This window comes from Lithobates pipiens, unplaced genomic scaffold (genome assembly GCF_037356315.1).
Source record: "Lithobates pipiens isolate NorthernLeopardFrog02 unplaced genomic scaffold, aLitPip1_a1.2 Scaffold_16, whole genome shotgun sequence".
Classification (NCBI taxonomy): domain Eukaryota; kingdom Metazoa; phylum Chordata; class Amphibia; order Anura; family Ranidae; genus Lithobates; species Lithobates pipiens.
The window spans coordinates 41,764,613-41,789,364 of NW_027507748.1; the positions used below are offsets into that span (position 1 = coordinate 41,764,613).

A 24,752-nucleotide genomic window follows, 5' to 3' on the forward strand; every position below is an offset into this window, starting at 1 on the left:
TGAATGGACTCAACATACAGTAGGGCTTTCCCGAGGGAGTGTCTTTTTAATTGCTGGACAGCAGCATCGGCATATCGCTTATCTTCATTGCTCATGCAGATGCTGCTGGCTAGTAACTTTCCTAGTCCAGCATCAAGTGAAAGAGACGCCACTCTCCTGACCAGCCATCATAGCATAATAATCAAGACCGGATTCAACCTGTAGGATAGATGGAGCTGATGATACTTATTTCCTATGATCCTCAGCTCCTTCTAGAGGCCATAACGGCCATTTTCCCCAACCACTCATTTTATGAATGTACAGCATTCAACCTGTAGAGGAAATAGCTTGAAAACATTTGATTTTCCCCTATTTCAAAGTTCCAGAAGTTTCACAAGAATAATGGCTCTGCAGAATCTTTTCATGCATACTGCACAGTACACGGGTGGTAACGATGAAGGCAGATTTGTTTGAAAAGGGACTGGGTAGGGATTGCAATTTTTTTCAGATCAGGACCACATTTAATATATTTTTTTATGAATATTATCATTTAAACTAATTGTAAAAAAAACAAAAAAAAAAACACAAACGGGTTTTACAAATTTTTATTGAAGGTATTTTCTATATATATATATAGTAGATTACTTACAAGTAACAATAAATAAAATTATACCTTGCAGTTGTGGAAACACGGGACATCACAGCAGATAAATTGACATAGTAGATTCAAAATATACCTTTAACACTGACCTAGCAACAGGGTAGCAGGGTTGACATCATGAGGTCCACCTCTCACCTCAGTTTCGAATTTTTGGCCTCTTTCCATTTTACTGTACCAAAGTGAGCATTAATGTGACCTATATAGTAACTAGAAGAAGCTTTTAGTATAGGTTTTAACTCTACTCTTACAATAGGGAAGAGTTGGAACCTCTATCTGGTTTTTATTGCTGTCGAACTGGGGAGATTCACCTTGTCTATTTGTCCTGATGACCATTGGCACAGAAACTGATGGAAAATCCTGAATTCTACAGTTGCCACCAGAAGAAGAATAGAGGAGAAGTATTCCAAGGGGGCCAACGTTTCCAGGAACAGCTGTCTAAAAGGGGATCTCCAATCATCTTAGTGAGATTTCCTTTTTATTTGTCTCCCCAACAGAACACAGACAGATAAAATATATGTGGAGCATCATTAATAATAAGAAGATGCAGAGAAACCTTTGTTTCTATTTTGCATTGGGATCTGGGATCTTTTGTATACGCTGTAGGGTGAGGCACATATGTAGGCTGTTATAGTCCTCCTGGTTGACCACTAGATGCTGCCATAGCTTGAGAGTAATGCCACATACATACGAGCGGAATTTCCGTCGGAAAAATCTTGGATGGTTCTTCTGACGGAATTCTGCTCAAGCTTGGCTTGCAGACACACAGTCACACAAAAGTTTGCTGAACTTTCGACCGTCAAGAACACAGTGACGTAAAACACTACGACGAGCCGAGAAAATGACGTTCAGTGCTTCCGAGCATGCGTAAAATTGTTTCCGAGCATGTGTAGGAATTTTGCGTGTCGGAATTAGTACAGACGATCGAAATTTCCAATCGGAACTTTTTCTGACCGAAAAATTGAAAACATGCAAAAGTCCCATGGAGCGTACACACGGTCGCATTTTCCGACAAAAAGCTCTCATCGGTCTTTTGCTGGCCGAATTTCCGATCGTGTGTACGGGGCATAAGACTCCGCTTAGGAGCCTCCTGGGTTAAGTGCCAGACCCGCCCCTGAGGGGTACCCTGGATAAGGTTCTATTAGGAAGGTAGAAAGGTGGCTAGTTTGTTAGATTTCGCAAGGAGAGAGATTACTGGTACTCCATGTGGGTGCAACCGCATGGACCAGCATGTAGGGAGGCAGCTTATATTATGTCGCTTCCCCTTAAGGGGGGAAGCTGCTTGTCTTGCAGCCATCATGACTACACACATTCCAGAAGGGAGGGATGCTGGACTCTGGACCATTGTACTTTACATATCTCAACTTAAAGCGGAGGGCCACCCAAAAAAAATAAAATGCATTAATAATCTTAAAAAAATAAAAATAAAAAATATATTTTTTTTAACTTACCTGAAACCGCTGTTGCTAGGCAGTCTTCCTAATCTGCCTCTTCCTATTCTGCGGCGCTTCCTCCTCTTTGGTGAGCGGCCCCGTTGCCTTCTGGGACATGTGTTTGTCTCAGAAAACAATGGGGCCATTCACAAAGCGCTGCGCGACTCACGGATGCGCAGTAGGAAACGGGCAGTGAAGCTGCAAGGCTCCACTGCCTGTTTCCCTTCGTTAAGATGGAGGAGCCGGCAGCCGATCTGAGGGACGGATCGGCCTCGGGGCGGCCAACATCACGGGATCGCTGGACAGGTGTCCTTATTAAAAGTCAGCAGCTACAGTGTTTGTAGCTGCTGACTTTTAAAAAAAATAAAAATTCTTGTCAGGAACTCCCCTTTAATACACTCTTGAAAAGATACTTCCTTCTGTGGATTGCTCCTTCCTCTATTCTATATGGGCACACCTCTTGGAAACAGTCCTTTGCATTGGGATAAAGGTGGGGTCCACTGCCAGCTAAGCCTGAGATTGGGTCCTTTTTATTTGTTTTTACACAAAAAGAAGAAAATATAGCAATATTTTCTAGTATCAAAAATGTACATGTAGCAAAGTCTTTAGCCTCTTCCAGTCTAATGAGGACCTCCAAGGCCAAAGATTGGCGACATCCTTCAATATGTAGGGGGTTGTGAGGCATAGTGACCCTGGACTTCATTCAGACCAGCCCACTTTAATTTTGAGTGTCCCTGTCAGCAACTCCCATTCACATCATTGTCCCCATTAGCACCCCCTTACATCAGAGTGTCCCCATCAGCAACCCCTTACATCAGAGTGTCCCCATCAGCAACCCCTTACATCAGAGTGTCCCCATCAGCACCCCCTTCAAATAAGAGTGTCCCCATCAGCACCCCCTACATCAAAGTGGCCCCATCAGCACCCCCTTCACATCAGAGTGTCCCCATCAGCACCCCTTTACATCAGAGTGTCCCCATCAGCACCCCCTTACATCAGAGTGCCCCCATCAGCAACCCCTTACATCAGAGTGTCACCATCAGCAACCCCTTACATCAGAGTGTCCCCATCAGCACCCCCTTCAAATAAGAGTGTCCCCATCAGCACCCCCTACATCAAAGTGGCCCCATCAGCACCCCCCTTCACATCAGAGTGGCCCCATCAGCCAAGAAAAAAGACAACTTAGTTGGGGAACCTCGCCAGGCAGCGCTTGGCTTTTTCCAGGCGGTCGATCCGGCCCTTTAAGCTCTTCCTCTCGGTGGAGAGGTCCTGCTTCTCCTGCAGCATCCGATCCAAATTCTGTTTGTCTTGAATAAGGAGAATCATCTGTGTGTGAAGCTGATCGGCAGACCCTCGGAGGACATAGTGCTGGATGATGAGTGGGATCTGACTAGCTAGGCGGGCTATTGTGTTCTAGGAGAGAAAAAAAATATAAGGTTAAAATAAAATGTTATCTATAAAGAGATCACGGTACTCCCCCCTGACAGTGCATTCACCTTTCTTTCTACCCCAGAAGGGTGGCACCATTTATGTACCGGCATCTGCCAACGGGTAGCATCTATTTTCTGGGCTACAACTGTTGTTTCAAACATGGCTGAATGCATTGATATACCTCCACAGACCCAGTGAAGTTGAGTTACTAAAACAGGAGTTCAAAATCTATTGCAGCTGTGCATGGTAGCCGATCAGCTTGTAATTTCATTTTTTTTCCCTATGATCGTGAGCTCCATCTACTGCCCATAATGTGGTATTTTCCTGAAATTCCTTGATCAGAAATTTACCACATTATTCACCTGAAAGAGCTGATGATGATAGGAAATAAACAAATTGGAGTTCATTTACTAAAAATGGAGATTGCAAAATCTGGTGCAGCTGTGCATGGTAGCCAATCAGCTTCTAACTTCAGCTTGTTCCATTAAGCTGAGACAAAAAAGGAGGCTGATTGGTTTCTATACAGAGCTACACCAGATTTTGCACTCTCCAGTTTTAGTAAATAAACCCCAGTCTGTCCACACAATATGGTCATCTGCTGACTTGGCACCATCCACAGGCAGCTTAACTTTTCAATAGGACACAGGAGTTGAATCCAATGCAATTTTACTTCAGCTAATTGCAGTATAGAGGATGTTTTTTATCCTAGTCTTTTTAAGGGTAAGACCCCATACACACTATTAGATTTTCTGCAGATTTATGTCCTCAGATTTACCAAAACCATGTAATGCAAGGGCCTGTCTGATTTTTGACCTCATATTATATGGTTCTGGTCTGAAGACAAAAATCTGCAGAGAATCTAATAGTGTGTATGGGGTCTAAGAAGCAGAGCTTTTTTTCAGCGGGAACGTGAGGGAACACAGTTCAGGCACCTCCAGAAATGAATGTATATAATGGCAAGGAGTGCTGGCGTGTGCTGAAGGGTCTAATGGTGCTGATTGCTGCGGGATCTATTGTCGCTGATGGGATCTATTATTGGGTGGAGGTTTATTGTTGCTGAGTAGATCTATTGTTGTTAGTGGGGGGGGGGGTTCTTATGTTTCTTGACTCCTGGAGGGTCTATGGATGCTGGCTGCTGGGAGATCTGTTGTTGCTGCTGGGGGTCTATTGTTGCTGGGATGGTATTTTGTTGCGGGGGGTCCATTGTTGCTGGGGGGAGTCTAGTGCTGTATGGGGTATCTATTGTTGCTGGGGTGAGGTCTATCATTGCTGGAGGGGGTCTATGTTACTGGGGTGGGGTCTGTTGTTGCTCACTGCAGGGGATCTATTTTACTGTCTTTCTTGTTATTAACAAATTCCATGCAAATCACTTAGTAGCACAAAATGATACTTGGTTGTGTATTCTCTAGGGGTGATCCTGGGAGGTGGACCCGAGGGTGCTCGGAGGTGGCTAGGGAGCAGAAACAAAGGTTGACTCAGAAGGGATTCACTCTTTTGCACCTATTGTCTGAGAAAAAAGTGCCCTGTTAAAAAGGCAATGACTTTCCTAAGCTCTGACCCTACAAAGAACTAACACCAACTGAGGGAACAGGGAAGAAACAGACAGGGTCTAGCTAGGACCAAACTAATTTGCAGCAAACAGAAGGGGGGACAGAAGGAGATACCAAATCACAAACTAAATAACTATGATGGCTTTGAAGTAGCTTGTATGTATTGGTCTCTGTATAAATATTGTCGTACACAGATCATCCCCTGCTGAAGCCTCTCTCACCTTGTCATTTGATACAAAGTTACAATGTTTAGTCTGATCAGCACATGGACACTTGGACATTCCCCCTAACCTATAAATACACCCGATCCGGTGGCCATTTTACATTCTTTCTTCTGTCTATAGGGAGAGGTTGCTGTGTGGAGCAGGGAGAGATTACAGTGACCCAAATCGCTAGCTATTTGGTACACAAAAATTCTTTTCAGGACTGGTATAGGTGTTAGGTGTAGTTCAGGATAGGCAGTGCAGTGCTAGTGATTGTTGCAGCAGTCTGAGTGTCTTTTGTCAGTTTAGAGAAAGGGACAGGACGCTGTGTGCTGCTGTAAGGACAGTCAGATTAGTCATCATCATTAGCTGTTACTATCAGGTCCACAAAAGTGCTATTCCAGTAACCAGTTTTCTTGATCATACATCACGGGACACAGGAGCTTCATTACATAGTGGGTTATATAGGCACCTCTGGTGATTGGACACTGGTTGACCCTAATTAAAGAGAATTCCTCCTATATATAACCCCTCCCATTTGGGAGGCACCTCAGTTTTTTCGCCAGTGTCTGGTCGATGGTCACGTAAAACTTAGCTCTATGCGGGTCCCGGCGAGGGCCGAAGGGCTATAACAAACCGGATCCATACCTCGGGCCGATATTTGACTCCCAAGATGGTATGGTACCCGGGCCTCGTCTGCCGAAGAAACGAGGTTCTGCCTGTAAGTCCTCTCCATTGGAAGACTGGACTCTAGGACAACCAGACTTGGGGTACTGTTTACTCAGGGCGCCCGTAAGTTTCTGGCAGAGTTTTTTACAAGGCCCAGGTAGGAGGATCTTTTCGTAAGAACCCCAGATACGCCTGAAGGTTGGCTAACAATACCCGCCGTGATGGGTGAAGGCTGGAATTGGTCTGAAATCAGCAATTCCTGCGGCGGGGAACAGGTAGGGGAAGTCATCCTATATATTTATATATGAATGGATTTCTTCATTGTGAGTAGTTGTATGTCTTACCTGGTTTCCACCACTTGAGGGAGTAAGAGCAGCCTGATGCATACTTACATGCCTTTCAATACAAACACGCTCAGTGAATGCCTGGTTCTCCCAGCTACTCACGTCTCCTTGCAGTTCCTGACACAATAAAGGTAAAAGAGGGGTCCCACGCAGATCAGGGGGTCCCACGTTACTCCTTTTGGGTTCTCCTTCCCCCCCGGGTTCCCGCGGTCCTCGTGCATGCGCGCGGGTGCGTGCACGCGCGCCGGGCGCGTGCACGCTCGCCGGGCGCGCTCCCGGCCTAATGGAGGAGGGGGGGTGTGGTTGCCAGCTGTGCACAATCAGGTGCTCAATGCTGCAGTGCAGGCGCCAAAACGGCCGTTTTAAAAGCCCAGAGCGTCAGGGGACTGTAAGGTGAGACACAGGAGCTGTGGGCTGTAAGCATCCGTGGGATTGGATCCAGGCGAACCTTAAAAGACACCTACTCGGCATCATATTGTGCAGTTAAGCTTATATTGATTTATTGTGAGACTTTAAGCACAACAAGTGATTGCATTTTGTACTAGTACCTCTGCTTTGTAGCTCAGTACTATGTCTCCTCGTAAGAGGGTTTCAGGGGCAGGTAACAAAAGCACTGGCAAATCACCGCCTAGGTCCAGGGGTTCCAAAAGTGCATGCAGATTACCATCCCCCTCTGCAAGAGTGGAGCCTGCATCTCAAGACGAGTCAGTGCCCCTTTCAGGCTTTGCAGCCTCTCCTAATGTCGCAGCCCCGGTCTATGTCACTGAGGACTCCCTTAGGGCTACATTGGAGAGTTTTGAAGGGAGGATAATGAATTTTATTTCTGCTTCCCTAAAAGATAGCAGAAAAAGGGGTAGATCCCCTCCCTCTGCTGAAATCCCTCTCTCAGACAGTTGCTCTGAAAATGAGGAGAGATCCCTATCTTTGGATAGGGATCATGAGCAGTCGGATCAGTCATAGGATGAGGAGTTAGTCACCTCCTCCCAGGCACTCAGAAAGCAGGTGCAGTATTACACTGAATTGGTGCGTACCACGTTCAGAATGCCGGCTGCTGAAGTCGCTACATCCTCTGTCTCTTCCCTGGGAGTCAGGAAAGCCCCACAGACTGCTTGTTCCTTCCCAATTCATCCTTTAATGGGTGACTTGATGTATGAGGACTGGGGACATCCCGATAAACTGTTTACTCCTCCCAAGAGGTTTTCCATGTATTATCCCGTGGAGGAAAGTTTCACCAAGAAATGGGGGGCCCCATCTGTCGATGCGGCTATCTCTTGTGTGAATAAAAACCTAACTTGTCCTTTGGATAATGCGCAGGTATTTAAGGATCCAGCTGACAAAAGGCTGGAAACCTTGTTAAAAGCCTCCTTTTCCATGGCCGGCGCTGTGGTGCAACCTACAGTCGCAGCCGTGGGGTTGTGTCAGTTCCTTAAGGAACAGGTCAAACAAATGTTTGAACTCCTCCCCAGCGAGGAAGTAGAGAAATATGCAGAGATGCCTCACATCTTATGTTTCATAATTGATGCGATTTTGGATTCTGTCCAACAAGCATCACGTTTATCCCTCATGTTGGTACACATGCGTAGGGCTCTATGGCTAAAAAATTGGGCTGCTGAGATGTCATGCAAGAAGCATTTGGCTGGGTTCCCATTTAAAGGGGAGCGTTTGTTTGGAGAAGAATTAGATAAGTTCGTCCAAAATATTTCGGGAGGTAAATCTACACTCCTTCCAGTCAAGAAGAGTAAATGTCCCTCATTCAGGCGTACTCTTTCTCCCGAAGCGTCAAGCTCTAAACAGTGGCGACGGCCTTCCCAGCCCTCCACTGCTAGAAAGCCTCAGGGCCGAGCCCAGGGACAGAAAAAGACTTGGGGGCGGAAGCCTGCCAAGCAAACCTCCAAGACCTCCTTGTGAAGGGGCGCCCCCGCTCGGCCGAGTGGGGGAGAGGCTCCTGCGGTTTGCAGGCGCCTGGCGGGAGGAGATTCAGGACAAATGGGTGATCTCTTCAGTATCTCTGGGTTACAGGCTAGAGTTTCAGAAGATTCCACCTTCTCGTTTTCTAAGGTCAAGGATCCCCAAGGATCCGATAAAGCGGAAACCGCTACTCCTGGCCTTAGATCAGTTACTATCCCAGGGTGTGATAGTAGAGGTGAGCCCGAAAGATCAGGGTTCAGGTTTTTATTCGAATCTCTTCACCGTTCCAAAACCAAACAGAAGTGTCAGACCTATCTTGGATCTGAGAGACTTAAACCGGTTTCTACACATCCAGACCTTCCGGATGCAGTCTATACGCACTGTGGTTTCCTCCCTGCAGGGAGGAGAATTCATGGCATCAATAGATATCAGAGATGCATATCTCCATGTGCCAATATTTCCCGCACACCAGAAGTTTCTAAGGTTCGCGGTACAGCAGCGCCATTTTCAGTTTGTGGCCCTGCCGTTCGGCCTAGCTACGGCCCCCAGAGTCTTCACGAAGATTCTAGACCCTCTCTTAGCAATTTTAAGAGTTCAGGGCATAGCCGTCATGGCTTACCTAGACGATTTGCTTCTCGTAGAGAGAACTACAACGAGCCTAAGTCGCAGCGTCACCAAAACGCTAGAACATCTGGGCCGCCTAGGTTGGATTATAAACCTAGAAAAGTCGTCTCTGCAACCGACCACCAGGTTGGATTACCTGGGTCTCATTATCGACACCGCTCAGGGCAGGGTGTTCCTTCCAGGGCCAAAGGCCTTGGCCATTGGAGATCTGGTGCGCCTGATTCTGGGCAGAAGATCTTCCTCTATCCGCCTATGTATGAGACTGTTGGGAAAGATGGTCCCATTTGCCCAGTTCCACTCAAGGCCCCTGAAAAGATGCATCCTTGAGAGTTGGAACAGGAAGCCCCAATCCCTGGATCTTCCTATGCGTTTATCCCCCCGGGCACGCAAGAGTCTTGTCTGGTGGTTACAAACCAGAAATTTGCTGAAAGGCAAAACTTTTCTTCCCCTCTCATGGAAGATTGTCACAAGGGATGCCAGCCTGACAGGCTGGGGAGCCGTATTAGAGGGAACATGCTCGCAGGGAAAATGGTCTGCGACCGAAAGTCTGCTGCCCATAAATATCCTGGAGATTCGGGCAGTTTACATGGCACTCAGAGAGTGGTCTCACAGACTGCGAGGCTTCCCGGTTCGGATTCAGTCCGACAATGCCACCGCGGTGGCTTATATCAATCACCAGGGCGGTACCAGAAGTCTGGTGGCCCAAAAGGAGGTGAATCGCATACTTGTCTGGGCAGAGGAGCATGTTCCGTGCCTCTCTGCAGTCTTCATCCCAGGAGTGGAGAATTGGCAGGCAGATTATCTCAGCCGCCAGCAGTTGTGCCCAGGAGAATGGGCTCTGCACCCCGATGTGTTTCGAGACATATGTTACAAGTGGGGCACTCCAGACGTGGATCTGTTTGCGTCCAGATTCAACAGGAAGCTGGACAACTTTGTCTCAAGGACAAGAGATGCACTTGCTCAGGGGTCAGATGCTCTGACGGTTCCCTGGAATCAGTACAATCTGATCTATGCCTTCCCCCCGAGCCCGCTACTGTCACGGTTCCTGGGAAGGGTCAAGAGGGAGGCGAAGTCGGTCCTTTTAGTGGCCTCGGCTTGGCCCAGGCGACCATGGTTCGCAGAAATCATGAAGCTGGCAGTGGGCAGGCCATGGACCCTCCCTCTCCGGCCAGATCTGCTCTCACAGGGTCCAATTTACCATCCTGCTTTACGCAGTCTGAATTTGACGGTCTGGCTGCTGAGACCCACATTTTGAAAGGCCGCGGTCTTTCGGGGCCAGTCCTTTCCACTCTGGTCAATGCCAGAAAGCCGGCCTCCAGACGTATCTATTACAAAATCTGGAGGGCATATGTTTCCTGGTGTGAACCCAGGAGATGGCATCCCAGAAGGTATGTCATTAGCAGAATCTTGGCCTTTCTCCAATCAGGCCTTGAATTGAATTTGGCCCTAAGCACCATTAAAGTGCAGATTTCGGCCCTGTCGGTCTTTTTTCAAAGACCGCTTGCATCACATTCCCTGGTACGGGCCTTTATCCAGGGGGCTATGCGGATAAGACCGCCAGTCAGACCTCCGGTATGCCCATGGGATCTGAATTTGGTTCTCTCGGCCTTAGAAGCCCAACCATTTGAACCTTTGCATCTGGCTTCTTTAGCCCTCTTGACAAAGAAGCTAGTTTTCCTAGTAGCCATATCCACGGCTAGAAGGGTATCAGAATTGGCAGCTCTTTCTTGTAAAGAGCCCTATTTAATTATCTATGAGGACCGGGTGGTTATGCGTCCCAATAGGTCCTTTCTACCTAAGGTGGTTTCGGGTTTTCATCTGAATCAAGATATAATCCTACCATCCTTTTTTCCAAATCCTCAGTCCATAGAGGAAGAGTCCTTACACACTTTAGATGTGGTTAGAGCAATCAGTTTTTATCTTCAAGCAACTGCTTAGATAAGAAGAACTGACTGTTTATTTATTCTGCCAGAAGGCCCTAGAAGGGGTCAGGCAGCGTCAAAGTCCACTCTCTCAAGGTGGATCAGACAAGTTATTTCTCAGGCCTATAGCTTAAAGGGGAAGATTCCTCCTTTTCAGGTGAAAGCGCACTCTACTAGGGCTGTCAGTGCTTCTTGGGCAGTGCATCACCAGGCCTCCCTGGCTCAGATCTGTAAGGCTGCGACTTGGTCATCAGTCCACACATTCACCAGATTCTATCAGGTGGATGTCAGAGGGCAAGAGGATATCGCCTTCGGGCGCAGTGTACTGCAGGCTGCAGTTTAGGTCCTCAGGTCACTGGCGGTCTATATTTATGATCTGTGTCTCCCTCCCCTCAACCTGAGCATTGCTATGGGACATCCCACTATGTAATGAAGCTCCTGTGTCCCGTGATGTATGATCAAGAAAATGGGATTTTTATATACAGCTTACCTGTAAAATCCTTTTCATGAGAGTACATCACGGGACACAGGGCTCCCGCCCCTCTTGGGTTTTACGTGGTTTCTTATTGCTTTGCTACAAAACTGAGGTGCCTCCCAAATGGGAGGGGTTATATAGGGGAGCAATTCTCTTTAATTAGGGTCAACCAGTGTCCAATCACCAGAGGTGCCTATATAACCCACTATGTAATGAAGCTCCTGTGTCCCGTGATGTACTCTCAAGAAAAGGATTTTACAGGTAAGCTGTATATAAAAATCCCATTATTGTTCCAGTAGCCTCTGTTTTGTCAGTTTATATAGGGACAGGCAGGAAGCAGTGTATCAGGCAGTGAGGGTCAGTTTAATCAGTAGCTGTTACTATTAGTTCCACAAAGGTTCTTTTCAGGACTGGTATCAGTGGTATGGTAATAGGCTTGTACACGTATAACATTCTCTCATCCAAATATAGAAAGAATATTATACTTGACTGCTGCCCTTCTGCTGCAGTCTGCTAATCATTTACAACTCACTTGTTCCACAAAGCTCTTTATCAGGACTGGTAACTTGGTCGGTATAGGGTACTACAGTACATAGGGTTGAGTGAGGTACAGTCTGCTATTCTATAAGGACTGGTATCGGTCCACAATACATAGGGTTGAGGTGCACTACTGCTGACCGCTGCCCTATACTGCAGCAGTCCTTCATTGGTATAGGGACTGAGAGTTTTGTCACAGGGTAATTTAAAAAATGACAGACAGAGGAAGAGGCAGGCCCTTCCACAGGGGTGGTAGGGGTAGGGCAGGAGCAACAGGCTTGAGCCAAAGTGGGAAGTTGCAGAAGGTGCGTTCAATTACTTTAAAGGACGCACCAGACTTGGTTGAATGGCTCGCTCAGCCTTACTCTTCTGCACCCTCCTCATCCTCTCGATCTGCACCCTCTTCTTCACTCTCTGCTATGTGCACCCCCAAAGACACTACCACCAACAACACCACCACCACCAACACCACATACATTCCGCTTGAGTCACAGGAATTATTTTCCGATCCATATCAAGAGGACATTTCTGATGCGCAGCCACTCTTGGTATTGGATCAGGAAGAGGAGGCAGCAACAACTGCTACTCAGCAGTCTGACGACAGTACCCAGATCAGCCCAAGGAGGAGGTTGGTCCCCGGTGTTGCTGCCTACTCCGAGATCTCTACTTATAGCGGTGGGGAAGGTGACGTTGATGATGACATGTCTAGTGATGTCACGTGGGTGCCCACAAGAGAGGAAGAGGAGGGGAGTTCAGAGGGAGATATGGACCAGCAGATAGGGAGGAGAAGCAGGAATAACTTACATTGCACAGGAGGGACAAAGCAGACTGCAAATGTATCAGGAGCGAGTCATCGACCATGTATGGTCACATCCGGCGCTCCCAGGACACCGGCACATGGCTCTGCAGTGTGGACTTTTTTTAACGTGTCCGCTGCTGACAATAGCGTTGCCATCTGCAATCTTTGCAGTCAACGCATTAGTTGCGGTAAGCCCAACACTCACCTAGGGACGACCGCCTTAAGAAGGCACATGGGCAGCCATCATCAAGCCGAGTGGGAGCAACGGAACACACAAAGCCACACTGCAGGCTCTCACCATCCAGCCTCGTCTTCTACTTCTTCTCCTCTCTCCTCACAATTGTCCTCCACTCCACCTTCCATCACGCCAAGCTCACGTTTTTCTGCAAAAAGGCAGGTTTCCGTGGGCCTAATGTTCGAGCGTAAAAAAATTATGACGCCGGATAACCCTCTTGCCCAATGGTTGACGGCTGGCTTGTCAGAACCCGCCAACTACTGCCATATAAACTGGTGGACTCGGAGGCCTTTCGCAAGTTTGTGGCCATTGGAACACCACAATGGAAGGTCCCAGGAAGGAAGTATTTCTCAGAGAAGGGCATCCCAGAGCTATATGGCCATGTTCAGCGGCAAGTGAATGTATCTCTGGCACACAGTGTCGGTGCCAAGATACATCTGACCACAGACACGTGGTCTAGCAAACACGGGCAGGGAAGGTATATCACTTTTACTGCCCACTGGGTGAACCTTCTGACGGCCGTCAAGCATGTAACCCGTGGCACCCATGTAGATTTGGTTTTACCGCCACGGATTGCATGCAGGCCTGACTCTTCTTCTCCTCCTCCTCCTACTCCATCCTCCTCCCTCTCCTCCTCAGCTGACTCTTCCTTTTCCGCTGCAAGCGTCTCTTCCGCTGCGCCGCTCAAGCTCCCCGGATCCTATTCGACATGCCAGGTGAGACGTTGCCATGCCGTGCTGCGTCTGTTGTGCCTGGAAGCCAAGAGCCACACTGGCCCGGCACTCCTTTCAGCTTTGCATTCACAGGCAGATGAGTGGCTAACACCGCTCAATTTGACAGTTGGTAAAGTGGTGTGTGACAACGGTGCCAATCTGCTTAGCGCATTGAAACAGGGCAAAATCACGCACGTGCCATGCATGGCACACGTCTTAAACTTGGTCGTGCAGCAATTCGTTGTCAAATACCCTGGGGTCCAGGACATCTTGCGGCAGGCAAGGAAAATCTCGGCCCATTTCAGAAGATCTTACACGGCCATGGCTCGCCTTGCTGACATTCAGCGGCGACACAATCTGCTGGTCAGACGTCTTATTTGCGATTGCCCGACGCGATGGAACTCAACCTTCTATATGCTTGATAGGCTGCTCCAGCAGAAACGTGCAGTTAACGTCTACCTGTATGAACTCTGCGGCAGAACCGGTTCTGGGGAGCTGGGGTTTTTTTCACCATGCCAGTGGCTGCTCATGCGCGACGCATGCAGACTTCTGCGCCCATTTGAGGAGATCACCAAACTGGTCAGTCGCAGCCATGGCGCCATCAGTGACATGGTACCTTATGCCTTCTTTATGGAGCGTGCATTGCGGCGTGTCATTGATCAAGCTGGGGAGGAGCAGGAGCGGGAAGATGAGGAAGTCGCAATGCTGGATGAATTCCCAGGGGGGCTACTCTATCGGAGACAAGTCAACAACAGGAGTCTGAAGAGGAGTCAGAGGAGGATGGTGCCGGGGCGGATGAGGAGGCGGAAAAAGAGCATGCTTTAAACCTTTCTGGGATCCCTGTTGTGCGTGGATGGGGAGAGGAGAATGAAGAGGACGACATTATCCTGGATGATGAGCAGGAGCCAGGCCACCACACCGCTTCCAGTTTAGTGCAAATTGGGGCCTTCATGCTCCAGTGTTTTAATAGGGACCCCCGTATAAAAAGCATAAGGGTCAAGAACCAGTACTGGGTGGCAACGTACTTAGACCCCCGGTACAAACACAAAATGGCGGAAATGTTACCTCAGAATGCAGCACTTCCAGGCCTTGCTTCGAGAAATGCTACATTCTGCTTTTGTGTGCGCTGGCAGAGGAGCAATTCCCACTCCCAGAGAAGGAGTTGCGGGTACCAATCCAACAGTGCCTGCAAGAAGAGGCCGGTTTGAAGATGTGTTGGTGACTTCGGATATGAGGTCATTCTTTCAGCCGACCCATCAACAGGTGTCATCTGGATCCAGCATCAGGGAACGCCTAGACCGCCAGGTGTCCGACTACATCGGGTTAACGGCCGATGTGGACGCTCTGAGGAGTGATGAACCCCTGGACTACTGGGTGGGCAGGCTTGACCTCTGGCCAGAGCTTGCCCAATTTGCAATGGAACTGTTGGCTTGCCCCTCATCCAGTGTCCTGTCCGAAAAGGACGTTCAGCGCAGCAGGGGGGATCGTGACCGATAAGCGTACTCGCCTAGCTCACGACAGTGTTAACTACCTCACATTTCTAAAAATGAATGAGGCATGGATCTCGGAGGAATTCAACACATGTGACCAGTAGACCATGTATATGTCTATAAACAATTTTTTTAATCGAGCACACAGACCTTCTTTCTTCATTTGGCTCACTTCCTTGTCCAAAAAAAGAACTCCGTACTATATGCCCGTACCCTCCTCTTTGAAGAGGTTGAGCAGTGTCTTATTTCTACTGGGGCTGCTTATTATGAGGGGGTCCCACCATCCCTGTGCTGTGCTGACATCCTCCTGGGGCTGTACCTCTGCTGTGCATATAATGAGGGGCTCCCACCATCCCTGTGCTGTGCTGACTTCCTCCTGGGGCTGTACCTCTGCTGTGCATATTTTGAGGTGCTCCCACCATCCCTGTGCTATGCTCATTATGAGGGGCTCCCACCATCCCTGTGCTGTGCTGACTTCCTCCTGGGGCTGTACCTCTGCTGTGCATATTTTGAGGTGCTCCCACCATCCCTGTGCTATGCTCATTATGAGGGGCTCCCACCATCCCTGTGCTGTGCTGACTTACTCCTGGGGCTGCTTATTATGAGGGGCTCCCACCATCCCTGTGCTATGCTGACATCCTCCTGGGGCTGCTTATTATGAGGGGCTCCCACCATCCCTGTGCTATGCTCATTATGAGGGGCTCCCACCATCCCTGTGCTATGCTGACTTCCTCCTGGGGCTGCTTACGGTGCAGGTGTCAGTGCTGTATATCATGGTGCTGATGTCAGTGCTCTCTGTCACGGTGCTGCTGTCAGTGCTGTATATCACGGTGCTGGTGTGAGTGCTATATGTCACGCTGCTGATGTCAGTGCTCTCTATCACGGTGCTGCTGTCAGTGCTGTATATCACGGTGCTGGTGTGAGTGCTTTATGTCACGCTGCTGATGTCAGTGCTCTCTATCACGGTGCTGTTGTCAGATGACTCTATCACGGTGCAGGTGTCATTGCTGTATGTCACGCTGCTGATGTCAGTTCTCTGTATCACGGTGCTGCTGTCAGATGACTCTATCACGGTGCAGGTGTCATTGCTGTATGTCACGCTGCTGGTGATCATCTCCTGCACCCTCTTCTTTGCCTACCCTGGTCCCTGACCTTCCCTCTCCTCCATTGCCTTCATGCGCTCCACAGTCCTGAATTGTCACAACAATTTCCCATATAAAAAAAGAATGCTTGTAGTTGTCGATCCCAGATTCACCTCATACAAGTGTTATGTCATTGGCCATGTGGTGGGACTATGTTTGCACAGCTAATAATTATTTTGTGGCTGCAAATTTGACCTATAGGATTGTGAAGTTTGCCCTTCATTGAAGCCAATGGGGCCCGCCGCGAACCGGAACGTTCGCGGTCCGCGTTCGCGAAACGTCCCATCGGAAGTTCGTCCATCACTATTGTTCTTTACTTGTTGCTTTATTGTTTGCTTTGCCCTTGTCCACAGTACACATCCATATTGTCTTAGCTCCCAACTGTCCCTGATTTCGAGGGACTGTCCCCGATTTGGAGCAATGTCCCTCTGTCCCTCTTTCCCCCTCATTTATCCCTCATTTTGGTCTGATCTTTATAGTTGTATATAAAATGCACTTTTTACCTTTCAAAGTGTTTCCCAGTGCTAAACCTTTCATCTGATTTCTAAATGGCTGCATTTGTAAATTGTAAAGGCCAATATAAAGGAATAGTAGTGGTAAAAAAAAAGCCCTTGTGGATTTAATTAACCTTTTTTTTTTGATTAATTCTCCTTTAAGTGGGTGTGGCAGGAGGTGTGTCCTATGCCTACATACGTTTGCTGGTAGGTGTCTCTCATTCCCATCTCAGAATGTTGGGCGGTATGATATTGCACATACCACCAGTCTCACTATCTCTCTATAACTCTGGTCCCACCAATCCATAGACCAGTGTTTCTCAACCCCAGTCCTCAAGGCGCCCCAACAGGTCATATTCTCAGGCTTTCCATTATTTTGCACATGTGATTTGATCAGCTTCACTGCTTTAGTAATTACCCCAGCTGTTTCATCTGGGGGAAATCCTGAAAACAAGACCTGTTGGGGGCCTTGAGGACTGGAGTTGAGAAACATTGCCATAAACGACTCCAGCCTTGCCTTTTTCTGACCCATATAGAATGCTCACCTTGAAATAGGCTTGGAGATGGTAACTCATTTCCACGATGGATAAGTACATGTCGCCTTGTGTTTTTTTCTGGAAACAAAACTTAGTGGCATCCTCGCGGGCAGCCTTTAGGTAGCGCCCGTATAGAGAGTCCTGGCAGTAGATGATATCCTCCATCCTGAACTGGTTTTGGATTACGCTCTCGGCCTCTTTTTGTTGGTCTCCACAAATATTTTCCAGCTTACCCTTTTGAAAAAAAGGAGAGCAGAGCTTAAAGCTATTGTTCATCCCTAGCCTTAGTAAATAGATAAGAAGGTATATTATATTTACTTGTTTTAAACTTTTAAACTTTTTTTTTTTTACATTTCTATATTTGCTTCCTGGTTTTTGGCCTAGGCCAAAAACGATGTCATATTCCCTAGGAGTCTTCAAGGGCATTTTTTTTCCTGGAAGAGGGGAGGACAGGCTCTCTCAGCTAAACACATCCTCCTGCCTGCATGCCTGAGTTAAGGGCAAATGGATTTCAGGAAGTAAATGCTACATGAATCATATGATCTTACTCAAGATGGGCACGGCTACAAATTCTAGAGGGGGAGGGGGGTTTCTAAAGTGATTTCTCAGCAAAGTAAAGCATGGAGACATGGATGGATGGAGGAGTTTGCTTTGAATATTTAAAAATGAATTAAATAGCACTTTCAGTTTGTGAGCTCAGATACAGTTAAGTTCCACTTTAAACCTCAGCACTATGATGTCAGATCTAATCCTCTTTAGAGTGTTATGAGCCTGTAGATTTGTACTGCCCCCTTGTGATGTCACCGACCCAGCATGCACCGGTCGATAACGTCACAAGGAGGCGGTGCCACCGGGTGATGTCTCTGGGTGGCCCCGCCCCTTAGCTACTTAAGAGCTGTCAGACGGTGGAGAAGGCAGGTGGTGGAAGCCTTCGGCACAAACTGAGCTTTTTTGGGTCAGCGGTGGCAGCGGGCGGTGTGATTGACAATGGATCTACACCGAGGGACATTGTTTATGTTTTTTTTAAGTTAAAAAATTGTCATACTGTCACTGTGTTTTACTTTTTTTTTTACACATCTTTTGGTACTTATTCACATAGGGGGGGCAGGATCTGGGGGCTTCCAGATTCCGATAAGCCCCCTGCCTGCAGACCTCTACAACTAAAGGCCAGGGTTGTGGGGAGGAGGCCCTTTTCCCCATCAACATGGGAACAAGGTGCTTTGTGGTGGGCAACTCGGTCGCCCCCCCCCCCTTTCCTGGCCTGCCAGGCTGCAAGCTCAGATAAGGGTCTGGTATGGATCTTGGGGGGGAGGGGGCATGCCATATTTTTCCTTTTAATTTTGGCATGGCGGTTTCCCTTCAAATCCATACCAGATCTAGGGGTCTGGTATAGATTTGGGGGGGTTCTCACAGATTTTTTTTTGTTATATATTTTTGCATGGGGTTCCCCTTAAAACCCATATCAGACCCAAAGGAGCATGGTATGGTTTGGGGGGACAAACGCACTGTATTTTTTTTTTTTATCAAATTTGTGTTCAAAGCTGATCAGATTTACGATTTAGATGCGTTCCCATAGAAAACCGGTTTGATTCACACGCCATGCAAATCTGATGTTGTTCAAAACGCATCCGATTTGCATATATGTGAATAGCTACAACATGGTTGGATAACCAATCAATGTTTCCCATTGTTTACACTGTGTGGGGGCGCAGTGCCTTCCCAGTGCAGGTGGGGAATTGTGAGATTGGAATGCATTAACAACTCACTGACACTTCCCTGCACTGCTCTGCTGTTGGGGAGGGAGTCGGGTGCCGGCAAAAGAGGCTTTGCGTGCCGCAAGTTGCCTACCCCTGGTGTATACAGTATAAGTAAGTACACCCCTCACATTTTTGTAAATATTTTCTTCTATCATTTCTATCAAAGTGTCATTTCAACACTGAAGAAATGACACTTTGCTACAATGTAAAGTAGTGAGTGTACAGCTTGTATAACAGTGTAAATTTGCTGTCCCCTCAAAATAACACAACACACAGCCATTAATGTCTAAACTGCTGGCAAAAAAAGTGAGTACACCCCTAAGTGAAAATGTCCAAATTGGGCCCAAAGTGTCAATATTTTGTGTGGCCACCATTATTTTCCAGCACTGCCTTAACCCTCTTGGGCATGGAGGTCACCAGAGCTTCACAGGTTGCCACTGGAGTCCTCTTCCCCTCCTCCATGAGGACATCACAGAGCTGGTGGATGTTAGACCTTGCGCTCCTCCACCTTCCGTTTGAGGATGCCCCACAGATGCTCAATAGGGTTTAGGTCTGGAGACATGCTTGGCCAGTCCATCACCTTTACCATCAGCTTCTTTAGCAAGGCAGTGGTCGTCTTGAAGGTGTGTCTGGGGTCATTATCATGTTGGAATACTGCCCTGCGGCCCAGTCTCTGAGTGGAGGGGATCATGCTCTGCTTCAGTATGTCACAGTACATGTTGGCATTCATGGTTCCCTCAATGATCTGTAGCTCCCCAGTGCCGGCAGCACTCATGCAGCCCCAGACCATGACACTCCCACCACCATGCTTGACTGTAGACAAGACACACTTGTCTTTGTTCTCCTCACCTGGTTGCCGCCACACACACTTGACACCATTTGAACCAAATAAGTTTATCTTGGTCTCATCAGACCACAGGACACGGTTCCAGTAATCCATGTCCTTAGTCTGCTTGTCTTCAGCGAACTGTTTGTGGGCTTTCTTGTGCATCATCTTTAGAAGAGGCGTCCTTCTGGGATGACAGCCATACAGACCAATTTGATGCAGTGTGCGGCGTATCGTCTGAGCACTGACAGGCTGACCCCCCCCACCCCTTCAACCTCTGCAGCAATGCTGGTAGAATTTGTATGTCTACTGGATCTGTCACCGAGCAGCGCTGTGGGCACTACACATGCAGCCCACAGTGCTGCTGCCACCGATCTCTCCCCTCTCCGCTCACACTGGATGGAGAGGGGAGGAAGGAACCGGAAATCACGCCGGTTTGTTTACATGTGATCGCTCCGCCATTTTACCTCTGGACCCGGCAGTCACGAATGTTCTTGCGTGCACCCCCCAGGGGAGTTAAGCAACCGCCCTGAAGCCGTCATTCGGCTATGGGCTGGTTGTTAAATGGTTAATGGCTGTGTGTTGAATTTTTTTGAGTGGGCAGCAAATTTACACTGATAGCCCTTGTACACACGGTCGGAGATTCCGACGGAATGTTTCCTATCGGACCGTCTTGTCGGATATTCCAACTGTGTGTGGTCTGCATCGGACTGTTTCCGTCAGAATATCCGACGGACCAACTTTTCCAAAATGCCGGTAAAATTTTTCGTCAAAATGCTCCGTTCGGACATACTCTGATCATGTGTAGCCTACTCCGACGGACAAAGTGCCACGCATGCTCAGATCAAATTCCTAGACCAAATCTATTGGCTACTAGCCTGAACGTAGTCCCGTCCTAATGAAATAACGTCATCACGTTATGTACAATCGGATTTTCCGACAACTTAGTCCAACCGTGTGTATGCAACATCACTTCCGGACCTCTTCCGGAATTAATCCGTCGGAATTACTCCGACGGATTTGGTTGTCGGAATCTCCGACTGTGTGTACAAGGGCTTATACAAGCTGTACATTCACTACTTTACATTGTAGCAAAGTGTCATTTCTTCAGTGCTGTCACATGAAAAGATAGAATAAAATATTTACAAAAAATGTGAGGGGTGTACTCACTTTTGTGAGATACTGTGTGTATATATAGATATATATATTTGAGAATTGATCAGTCCTGATGTACCGACAACCTAATTTTTTGAGGCCCTAAAATCCCAGGACAATACAAATACCCCCCAAACGACTCCTTTTTGGAAAGTAGACAGGCCAAGGTATTCAGTTATGACCTGTACACACGGTCGAACTTTCTGACGGAAACATTTTCCATCGGAATTTCTGACACAAAGTTTGAGAGCAGGATCGTGTGTAGACAATTCTGACGGACAAAGTGCCACGCATGCTCAGAATAAATTAAGAGACCACAGCTATTGGCTACTGGCCCGTTTATAGTCCCGACGTACGTGTTGTACATCACCTCGTTAAGAACGATCAAATTTTCGGACAAATTTGTCCTACCTTGTGTATGCAAGACAAGTTTGGCACAAAATCCGTTGGAAAAAATCTGATGGATTTTGTTGTCGGAATGTCCGACCGTGTGTACAAGGCATTAGAGGCATGGCGAGTTTTTTCAAGTTGTAATTTTTTCCATATTTTTTTTAGAAAATTAAGAAATTAAATAAAATTTGTTTTTGTTTTCATAATTTTTCTTTTTACATACAGTCATACTGTTATATAAAGTTATTGGGATGCCCAAAAAAGTTCATGTGAGTGTATAGGCAGACGTGTCCCAATACTTTTGGCAATATAGTGTATATCTGCACTATAGAGATACAAGTAGAATTTTAGGCACCCCCTGCAACAGGAATTTCATTTTTTGGGTAATTAATTCTAAAAGGGTAGGCATCAATATTTTTATTTTTTGTCCACAAAAGAGGAGTTACACTTTAAGGAGAGCGCTGGGAATAATAATTTGTTATATAACCCGTTTATAAAAGGTGAAGATTCAATAGTTGTATTTACAATCAGGCTTACCTTCGCATTTCTGTAAAGATTGGGGAACTGCTCAAAATGCCTCAAAGCGATTTTGTCGAAATATTTTCGGACCAGCTCTAAGAAAAAAGAAACAAATAACAGAAAAGAGAACTGTGAATAAAAGAAAATTGTAACTTTAGTGCGATACAGCATAACTCCCAACTTTTTTTTGATGGAAATAAGGGACACCTATTAGCAAAAGTATGTAGGCATAGGACACAGCCCCTGATGCCTTAAAGGAGAATTATACAAAATAAACTATTGGTTAAACCTACAAGCGCTTTTTTACCACTAATCCTTTACCACTACTTTTCCTTTATATTTGCTTTTGAAATTTACAAATGCAGCAATTTTGAAATTGGATGAAAGGTTTTACACTGGGAAACACTTATGAAAGATAAATAATGCATTTTATATACAACTATACTATATGGATCAGACCAAAATGAGGAGGAATGGGGAACAGAGGGACAGTCCCTCGAAATTAGGGATAGTTGGGAGCTATACTGTTTTAATGAAAGTGGCAGAGTCTCTTCATTCCTGTTGTCGATGCCTCCATTTTATTAACCACACAGACCGGACCATTTTGCTGGCTTAAGACCAGACCACTTTTTGCGATTAGGTACTGCGTTAACTGACAATTGCGCGATCGTGCGACGTGGCTCCAAAACAAAATTTACGTCCTTTTTTCCCCACAAATAGAGCTTTCTTTTGGTGGTATTTGATCACCCCTGCGGTTTTTAGTTTTTGCGCTATAAACAAAAAAAGAGCGATCATTTTGAAAAAAAAAAACGCATTATTTTTAACTTTTTGCTATAATAAATATCCCCCAAAAATATCTAAAAAAAATAATTTTTTCCTCAGTTTAGGCCGATACGTATCCTTCTATATATTTTTGGTAAAAAAAAAAAAAAATCGCAATAAGCAATTATTGATTGGTTTGCGCAAAATTTATGGCGTTTACAAGATAGGGGATAGTTTTATGGCATTTTTATTGATAATTTTTTTTTACTAGAAATGGCGGCGATCAGCGATTTTTATTGTGACTGCGACATTATGGCCAACACATTGGACATTTTTGACACATTTTTGGGACCATTGTCATTTATACAGCAATCAGTGCTATACAAATGCATTGATTCCTGTGTAAATGACACTGGCAGTGAAGGAGTTAACCACTAGGAGGCAGTGTAGGGGTTAAGTGTGTCCTAGGGGCGTGTTACTAACTGTGGGGGGCTGGGCTTTGTCTTAGTGAACACTGATCTCTGCTCCAATCACATGGAGCAGAGATCAGTCTCACTTGTTGCTAGGCAGAACAGGGAGATGCTGTTTACATCGGCATCTCCCCGTTCAGCCTCCCCGTGAGACGATCGTGGGTATCCCTGTGGCGGTCGAGTCTGCGGGACCCGCGAGCGGAATCACGGGGGTCCCGACCGGCATGCGCGCAATGGCAGGGCGGCAATTTCAACTGGACGTACCTGTACGCCAGTTTGCCTGCCCATGCCATTCTGCCAACGTACATCGTCGTGTGCCGGTTGGGAACTGGTTAAGGACCATGAGATTTGTTGTTTACAGTTAAAAACTTTTTTTGCTAGAAAATTATTTAGAACCCCAAACATTATAATTTTTTTCCTAACACCCTAGAGAATAAAATGACGGTCGTTGCAATACTTTCTGTCACACCGTATTTGCGCAGCGGTCTTACAAGCGCACTTTTTCAGAAAAAATACACTTTTTGAATAAAAAAATAAGAAAACAGTAAAGTTAGCCCAATTTTTTTTTATATTATTATGAAAGATAATGTTATGGCAAGTAAATTGATACCCAATTTGTCACGCTTCAAAATTGCGCCCACTCGTGGAATGGCGACAAACCCTTTACCCTTAAAAATCTCCATAGGTGACGTTTAAAAAATTCTACAGGTTGCATATTTTGAGTTACAGAGAGGCTAGAATTATTGCTCTTGCTCTACCGATCGCGGCACTACCTCACATGTGTGGTTTGAACACCATTTTCATATGCGGGTGCTACTCATGTATGCGTTCACTTCTGCACGTGAGCTCAGCGGGATTTGAAAAAAAAAAATGTCTTATTTATTATTTTTTTACTTTTCATTTTTTATTTTTACACTGTCCTTTAAATAATAAAAAAAAAGTGTCACTTTTATTCCTATGTAAACATCCCTTGTAATAGAAAAAAAGAATGACAGGACCTCTTAAATATGAGATCTGGGGTTCAAAAAGACTTCAGATCTCATATTTACACTAAAATGCAATAAAAAAACAAAATGTTGTCATTTAAAAAAATAGGTCGCTTCTGCCTTGAAGTGATATGGAGAGGGGTGGGAGGCCATCTTCCCCTCCCTCGTCTCTATGTCAGGCTAAGGAAAGGATCCGATCGCCTTCGCTGCTACTGAGGGCTCTGTTAAGTGACGGTGGACACCAGAGCGTGCCGGGAGGGGGGTCCTCTTCCACCGCCGATTAAAGTGATCGGCAGTGGAAGAGGGTTCTGGTTCCTACAAAGTGTCAAACGTGTCAGTTTGTGTCCGATTATCTGCCACAATATTGGAGTCCCACTATAAGTCGCTGATCGCCACTATTTCTAGTATAAAATTAAGTAAAAATTCCATAAATATATCCCATAGTTGGTAGGCGCTATAATGTTTGCGTACACCAATCAATATACACTTATTGGGATTTTTTTTACCAAAAATATGTAGCAGAATATATATTGGCCTAAATTGATGAAGACATTTTATTGGATATGTTTTATAGCAGAAAGTAAAAAATATTGTATTTTTTTCAAAATTGTCGGTCTTTTTTTGTTTATAGCGCAAATAATAAAAACCGCAGAGGTTATTAAATACCACCAAAAGAAAGCTCTACTTGTGGGAAAAAATAGGACATCAATTTTATTTGGGTACAGCGTCGCACAACTGAATGAAT

At 46.4% G+C, this 24,752-nt stretch overlaps 1 protein-coding gene across 1 annotated transcript in view; it reads right to left on the reverse strand.

Moving 5' to 3' along the window:
• Positions 1-2,077: 2,077 nt before the first annotated feature.
• Positions 2,078-24,752, reverse strand: part of LOC143981730 (interferon-induced GTP-binding protein Mx2-like) — a 77,367-nt gene continuing 54,692 nt past the window's right edge. Inside the window, exons 13-15 of the mRNA XM_077479781.1 lie at positions 21,808-21,884; positions 17,152-17,376; positions 2,078-3,483 (exon numbers count right to left, since the gene is read on the reverse strand). Coding sequence (XP_077335907.1) covers positions 3,253-3,483; positions 17,152-17,376; positions 21,808-21,884 — 533 coding nt within the window. The 3' untranslated portion in view covers positions 2,078-3,252. The remainder of the gene's footprint in view (positions 3,484-17,151; positions 17,377-21,807; positions 21,885-24,752) is intronic.